Raw genomic sequence first — 8,171 nt, 5'->3', positions numbered from 1 at the left:
TGCTTTACTTAAAAAGCCTCTCCAAGAATCTTGAAGAACTCAGTGAACTCTCGCAGACGTCACTTGGGAAGTGGTTTCCGTATGTACTTCACAAAGAAATGACAGATTAACCTGATTATTCTGACTGAAAAGTGGGAGTAGATGTCTCACTTTACTTTACTTTGAGAGTAAAATATATGGCCCCCTCATTACATGTCACATGAATTCGCCCCAGGATACTTCGGGGATAAAAAGCCTTTTTTTTCCCCCTACCCAGCTCTAGCCTGAATGTTCTCTCAGCTGCTAGTTTCTGCCTTTAAGGAACTCACCAAAAGGTGATGCCAGTAATATCAGGGTTGGAAGTGGCAGTGGGAGGTTTTCTACTGATTCAGTAGGCTGATTCAGTTTTGCCCGTATGCTAAAATCAGACATCAAATAGCAAATCAGGAGGTGACTGGCTTAGATTTTCTGGAGGTTACTTTACAGAAAAGCAAAAGGATATAATTAAGTGCATTGAACAAAATATCAACACTTTGTTAAGTTTTAGCTTGGAATTCATACCAGGTACTTCTCTGTTCCAGCTCTGCAGTGATGCTGTTGTGTTGCATAAGTGAAGTCACACAACAGGCTCAAAGTACAGTGTGAGACACACATACTTTCCAAACTTTTTCCTACTCCTTTTGGTAGTGCATACAGGTAGATTGAAAAGGCTGAAGGATTTCTAGGACACCAAACCCTTAGGGAACATTCAGGCTCTTTCGTATGACTCATGACTTTCAGTCTTTCAGAAAAAAAAACCCACTTTTGAAATGGCTCTACTCTGAAAACTCAGAATGCTAAATTATTCCCTGGGGCAAAAGGGGATTTAAGCTGCAGGGCTTCTCCTACAACGGTTATATTGGGGGAGAAAAAGAGATAGACTAAGCAGACATGCAAAACAAGCAGGTAGGAAATCATCCCTGTAGCGAAAGGGCTAAAGGTCCTGGCTTTTTCATGTGGCAAGCACTCTTATCAGCTCAAACTTCCACTTTTCTAAATTTCTTTCTAAATACTGCTGCATTTACATAATACATATGCATGTGCACATTCATTCGTGGCCAGGGAAGCACAGACTGTCTAAGCAAGACGGGCAGCAATAAAGAAACCTGCAAAAGAGCTCTGAAGAAGTGGTGAAGCAGCCAGAGATGGAAGAATTTGCTGCTCTGCATGGGGCCACTGATTTCACTCTGATGGCACATGGTATGAAGGAGCTGCTAGGACAAAGAAAATGTGAAATGAGAGATTTTTTATTCTGGAAAAGTGGTTAAGTGCATGTTTATAGCTGATCTGACTGACAATTAAAGAAACAAAATAAAACAACCAAACAAGGAACCCCAAAACATAGGGGACTCATTTCTCCTCTATTATTGATAGTCTACTAAATTGCTCCAACAGGACAACAGCCACAGCATGTTCAGGTTTGTGCTGAAGCGAACTCTTCTCAGTAGCAAAGATCCTGGGAAATGAAATTCAGACTGGGGCACTAGGAAGCTTTCGAAAATCAAGTACTGCTGGCAGTAAGCCTTTCTGATCATTGAGAAAGAAAGCAAACAGACTCATTTTCAGCATCCAGAAGTTCAGGCTGGAGAAAGAACATTACTGTTAGCTTAGAGCATTCATCTTCCACCAGCAATGCTGCCCAAGCAATAGGAGTATTGAAGCTCAACACTGACGAAGCCTGCTCCCCTGAGATGGTCAAATACTTTTGTAAAATGTGGAGGACAGGTTAAAATAAAGGTCTGAAACTATGTAAGTGGGGTCAGGGCAGTTCTCCCAGCAATGCTGGTGGATATTGGCACAAAGATACTGGATGAAATATAGCCTTCATCTGCTAATTAGCCTTTTGTCATCTATTTGAGTCAGTTTCCATAGTCAAACCCGGGAGGCAGATAAAGGATAGCCCTGAGGAAATACACTGAGCTTTTAGCACAATTGCTGCTGATTCTTTTACCTCCTTCAATCTCTATTGCTCCTCCCTTCTCCCTGTTACTACTTCTCTCCCTTTGCTCTCTTGCACACTTCCATGGGAAGGGCCAAACACTGACATCTCCCAGATCCTGCTTGGGCTTTTCTGATTTTCCTGCTTTCCCCACTCAATTGTTGATTACCTGTTGATCTTGAAATAGTGTGAGGGAGCACCAAGAGCTGGGATGTTCCAAGAGGGAGGACAAACCAGGAGCCAGCAGAGACCACAGCACAGGTAGTGATGGCCCCAGTCAGGGCACAGTCCCACTGTACCCAAGTGGAGGTGAGGTAGTATCTGTGGTCCTTCAGTCATACCAGGAAGTCCACAGCAAGAGGCAGAGCTGCAGGCAAGGCTACAGCATGGGTCCAAGGTCCACCCAAGAAGCACAACCGATGATAGAATGAGGCTACTGCCTACAATGTAGGTCCAGCATCCATGCAAGAAAACCCTCCAGTAAGCCAAGACAGCCAGGAGCAGCCACAGGTCTGGTGACCAGAGCCTGAGCTTAGATGGGGCTCCTGGGTCCATAGGTGTGGTGTGTGGATGAGGGTCATTACTGGTGCTCTCAAAACTCCTAGCCAATAGTTAAGGATAGTGCTGAAGCAGAATAAAGTTTTGCGTTTAAGACTCCAATGAAGGAAAAGGAAATGGAGATGCACCTTAAAAGACAAGTAATATTGCTTTGTAGTTATTAGGAAAATCTCATTTTGCCAGTTGTAGCAATGTTCTCCCTCCAAAGCAGGAGCTCTGCCCATGTGCACATGACTCCTAGGTCTCAGGCAAGCAGGGTTTTGTTTTAGCCTCTGCCACATTCTCCCACTGTGATTTCAGACAAATTGCCTACTTGTTTCTTAATGAGAAAGTAAATGGATTTCCTTGTCCAGTGTGGGCATCTGAGATGGGGCTGACATGCCAGGCCTTCATAGATGGTGCTATGTATAGCTGTGCCTCCCATAAACTGGTCACCCTCCCTCTTGAAGAGAAATTTCTCCCTTGTTTGTCCTTTGGAAAAGCTTATTCAGCAGCCTAGGGTTGGTCGATGAAACACACTTTCAAAGTCCTGCTCAGGTTGATGGACAGTTCAGTTTACTGCCACTGGTTTTCCCAAATCATCTGAAATCTTCAGACACTTGATACAGGTGCACATACTTGCTTCTTACCCAACCACAACCAGTAGGACTTAATTTTCATGGTCTTTCCTGATATGAGGTTATGGTTGCCATATTGTGACTACCCTGAAAGATGCTGAGGTAATGCTCCCTCCACCCAAAAAGAACCTGAGCTGAATGGTCAGGGTGTGCTAGCATTGTCTGCAACAATTTCTTGTGAATCACAGCTACTTTCTCAGTAGAATGGAATGCCACGGTGAATGTGATTTTGTAACAGTCAATACAAACAAGAAACTTGAGGAAGTGTAACAACCAACATTTTTTTTATTAGAACATCAATGGCCATGTCATTCAGGAGGAATTAATTTTCAAGATTTGGCTACAGAACAGCTCTACAATCTCATTGCCTTCCCCATGCTCAGCCGTGTGTTTTGTGGTTTGTTGTTGTTTTTTTTTTTTCCGGGGGAGACTTCAGCAGATGCCTTCCATCTTTGGGTCTTTGAAGGTGGGTTCCCTCTAGTGGCATTAAGAGAAGCATCGATTTGTGTTATTGACTGACCTTGGTCCGTAGTAGGGACAGGGGACACTGCAGGGTGTTACCAGCTCACTCAGGAGACACAGATTTGTCTTCATCTGGCTAGTAGCCTAGGACTTTTGTGTACCACAGGTTCTTTATTTTTTCAATCAGCTGTTCAGCCATTATACTGAGTTTAGTTGTTTCTCTGATGAGGAAGTTCCTGCAGGAGATGACAGTGCATGTGGTAAGATACTCAAATACCTGAGGGTAATCCCCATCTTCTGTAGTTATCACAGTGCCTGTCACTGAGAGTGCAGAGCTCCTTGGCAGTCCTAGAGGGGCTTTGCTCTGAAGACAGGAATAGGCAGTATATATATGCCATGAGTTACATGAAACTCTCTGTAGGATGATCATGCTTTTTCTTTAGTGAGGAAACTCCTTCCCCTTCCTTGAGGAATACGTATGCATAGCTAGAGCAAATTCTGTGATTTGCATCAAGTGACAGCAGTGTTTCCTGGCACATTCAGTACTCAACCCCTCACAGACAACACCACACAGCCCTTCCAGGGGAGCTGATCCCTCACCAGCCCCTCACTACCCACGTGAAAAAAGCAGCACCTGCTATCCCCACGAGCATTGTCATGTTCAATGTGCACCCCTGGAAAGAGCTTGTGCTTTCATAGAACATATCATTTCACCCTGCCTTCCAGCACCTTATCCCCACAGTAGTCACATCAGGCTTTGGTTGCTGATTCATTTCCCATTGGGTCTCCCTGTATAGATACTTGATTAATCTATTGTTTCTCCCACTCCTCCCTCTCCATTTTCACACATGGCTGTTGTTGCAGTGTTAGCACAGAGGAGTTTTCCATACCTGGTTGAAACAACCGCGGGAGTCTGGGCAGCATCCGCCAAAAACTGACCGACTTTAGGGGACACCTTGTTCACAGCTTCATAGACATAAGATGCAACTGCATCAGGGATCACCAGCCAGTCACGACGGTCTTTCTCAAAGATGGACTTTGAGTGCACTTCTGAGAAAGAGAAGGCAACACCCCATGAGGCTTCTCCAGTCATTTGTGTCTCTGATATGTTCCCCCAGTGCAGTAGGAAGACACATGAAATTCGAAGATTCAAAGCCTCTCCCAGAACTGACCCTAGCAGCATCCAGCAGTACCTCTTCACCCATTCATGGGTATCTGAGTCCTAGGCCTTACATGGCAGAGTATTTGCACCAGGTATGGACAATTTTGATGCCAGGTCTCTACTGGCTTGTTTCACACTGCCTATGTATTAGTGGTCTTCAACTGTGTTACTGGGCTTCAGTCCTGCTTTACAGATGGGTGAAAACCTGTAGAGCTAAGCCTTGTCTCAGGCAGACAGAAAAGCTTTTCAGACTTACCAGGGACAGTGGTGCTAAGGAGCAGAATCAGAGCTATCACCAGTACCCTGGATTGCAGCATGGTTTGCAGTACCAGTTCTGCTCTCTACGCCGAGAGACCTGCAGGAATCAGCAGACAATGTTTTGTTTGTTTTAAGAGAAATAAAACATGTTGGTTAAACACCAGATTTTTGCAACAAAACTAACCAATAAATGAAGACATGAACAGGAAAGGCATTTCCTGTGAAGAAGTGAGGAAAAGATAGTATAAAAATGAAGGTGTACTTTTATTTGTATAGTCACAAATAACTACAATAACTTTCAGAGCTGAAAGAAATATGTGCCAGTTAAAGCTAGTTCTTTTATATGAGAGCTAAAATTCCTTGTTTCAGCACATGAGCAAACCACTAAAACTAGCAGAGGTCAGAATAGGTTTCCTCCATGCATAAGTGCAAATGAAAAATTCATAATGTGGGATTTCTTTGTTTGATTATTTTTGGTAAATCAGTTTAAAGAACATTGTGCTAGTGAGTGCATCACATACAATGATCACCTTAGTGACCCAGTGATCTCAGCATTTTGTCTTGCTTAATTGAGGAAAGTCCCAACTAGCCAACTAGGTTCACTTGTCTTTTCTACTCTGGGATTAATGCAGCAGGTAGTAGCCCAAGCAGAACAATTTCTCAAAAGGGAGTAAGTGCAAAATTTAGCTTCATCCAACTTCATTTTTGTCTGTTAAAGAAGTCACAATTGGAGAACTGAAAATTCAGTACCTGTGCTGAAACAAGAAAATTCAGTACATGGTATGTAGAAAATACAACATTACATCTAAACAATTTTCAAACTTGCTGGACTTAAGAAGTTGTTTAGAAGTTAAAATTGATTTATGCCCTAAATTAGAGGGCTGCATCACTCAGAGGAATGTGAAGAAAATATTTTAGGAGTATTAGACTTGCGGCCTCTTTTTGCCATTGCAATTCCTAAAACTTAAAATTCCTAATACTTGTGAATGCTTTGCTAAATCCTGTGCCAAGTGCTACAAGTCCATGCTCCTTCTTTACCCCCAGTAAGGAAATTTCTATCTATTTTTATTTCCTTCTGTGCACAGATTATCTCCAAAAGCTACCACCCAAATCACTGGACATTTGCTGACCGGCAGAAGTTGCTCCTTTTACCAGCTTTCCTTGATTTTTAATCCCAGAGTCAGTTTCTCTCCATGTAGACCAAAGGCATAAATTTGCTTCCCAAGAGCATAAAGAGGTGATCTTACCTGCTTTAGAGCCTGTAGTCCCTGTGGTGAAGGCAGCTGGGAAAGGCCTATGTATCTTCCAACTCTGAAACTCTGCAATTCCTACCATGGGCTTGACCCTCCTATGAGTGTCTTATGAAACATCCATCACTCAGCTTCAATCCAGGTCACCTCAGCACTCCCACCCTCCTCCATTTCAGCAATATTTCTGGCTATGGAGCTCTTATTTTGGCTTGCAATAAGAAATAGGGCAAAATAGAAGACCATTTCCACTCACTTCTCTATGATCTAGATACACCATCACAAAGTCCATACCACCCAGAACAGAGAGTTCAGCTCTTACCTGCCCTGCTTTCTCTCTTTCTCAGGCTGAAGCTGAGGTAGATGCTCATCTGAGACACCAGCACTTATGCAGAGCTAATATAGTGATAGCAAGGGGTCAAAGGTCCTGCTTTGTTTTCCCATTTGCTCTTTTGCAAGCACATCCAGATCAGTGGGACAGGCAAGAAGCTGTGGAGGACTCTGGACCTGTTATTGAGATTTGGTAATGGAGGGTCAGTCTGACCTGAGTCTAAGAGATGTGGAAGGCAGCTCCTGGGTCATTCAGTCCCCTACTTTTGCAGGCAACCATGTCATGGAGGCCCCTTTCATAAGGTGACCAAATTCCACATTAACAGTAGCTAGTTGGGCTGAGTTTTGCTCCACCTGCTCCTGTGGGAAGGCCTGTGCCGTAACCTCACTGCTCTGACAGCTGGAATTACTTGCAGCTATTGTGCCCATTGGTGTTTTCCCCTCCATTTATAACAAATCCATTAACCCAATGGAGCACAGGGGTACGTGTGCATCCCTCTCACATTTCTTCTTTCCCCATGACCAAATCTTTTTGCAAAGGCTGACAAGATGGGCATACACCTGAGCCAGCTGTCAAAACGTACCCAGGAGAAACATCCAGCTACAGGATCCCCAGCCCAAGAAAGACATGGACCTGTCAGAGTGAGGTCTAGAGGGCTGGAACCCCGCTCCCATGGGGAAAGGTTAAAAGAATTGTGGTTGTTCAGAGAAAGCTCCAGGGAAATCTTATTGCAGCTTTTCAATGCTTAAGGAGTGATTATAAGAAATACAAAGACCTGTTGTCAATGGTTGTAGTGACAGGTGAAAGGGAAACAGGTTTAAACAGAAACAGTGATTTATGTTGGATACAAGGAAGAATTCTTTACTGTTGGGACTGGTGAGATGCTGGAACGGGTTGTCCTGAGACGCTGTGGACATTGTTTCATTGGAAGTGTTCAAGGCCAGGTTGGATGGGCTTTGAGCAACCTGATCTAGTAAAAGATGTCCCTGTCCAAGGCAGGGGCAGTGTGGATGAGATGATATTTAAAGCTGCCTTTCGACACAAACCATTCCTACGATTTTATGATAACGTCTCCCCAAGCTTGCTGGTACCAGTCAGAAAGTGGCTGCATTGCTGCTGTAGGGCATGTTTTCCCCTGGCTCAGGTTCCAAGTGCCTGTTGGGTCTTCAGTTGAGCCAACCATCTGTGTTTGGCACGTGCAACCCCTGAGCAGTAGGGGCAAGAGACAGAAAGGCTCCAACACTGAGCTACAAAGGGCATCAATGAAAGGGACATAAGTTAAACAGTGTGTGAGACCCAACAGACCTCCATTCTTACATCAGCCACTTGTTTATTAGGTGATATCACACACAGAAAGTGTGAAAAGCTCAAGTGGTATCAACCAAACAAATTTCTAGAAGACTTGTCTTCTCATGGTGCTTCAAGTGCTTTAGAACCAAACAGTAAGTGTTCTCATTTTACAGGTGTGGCAGCCAAATCAGTGATGGCTACAGTGGGTCACATCATTAAAGAGGGGTGCCAATGGCTTCCCAGACATTTTTCCACTCTCTTGGTGTTTATTCAAATGATCTTTCTTAGA

The 8,171-nt window shown here is 43.9% G+C and overlaps 1 protein-coding gene across 1 annotated transcript; it reads right to left on the bottom strand.

Moving 5' to 3' along the window:
* Window positions 1–3,730: 3,730 nt before the first annotated feature.
* On the bottom strand, window positions 3,731–5,073 carry LOC103799522 (apovitellenin-1). Its single transcript, XM_009071850.1, has 3 exons — window positions 5,013–5,073; window positions 4,485–4,644; window positions 3,731–3,830 (listed from the first exon to the last, which is right to left on the bottom strand). Exons 1-3 carry the CDS (start codon window positions 5,071–5,073, stop codon window positions 3,731–3,733), a joined length of 321 nt encoding a protein of 106 aa, XP_009070098.1.
* Between the last annotated feature and the right edge of the window lie 3,098 nt (window positions 5,074–8,171).

This window comes from Acanthisitta chloris, unplaced genomic scaffold (genome assembly GCF_000695815.1).
Source record: "Acanthisitta chloris isolate BGI_N310 unplaced genomic scaffold, ASM69581v1 scaffold22633, whole genome shotgun sequence".
NCBI classification, from domain to species: Eukaryota; Metazoa; Chordata; class Aves; order Passeriformes; family Acanthisittidae; genus Acanthisitta; species Acanthisitta chloris.
The sequence above is the reverse complement of the archived record's forward strand: the minus strand, read 5'-3'. Positions and strand labels throughout refer to the sequence as shown.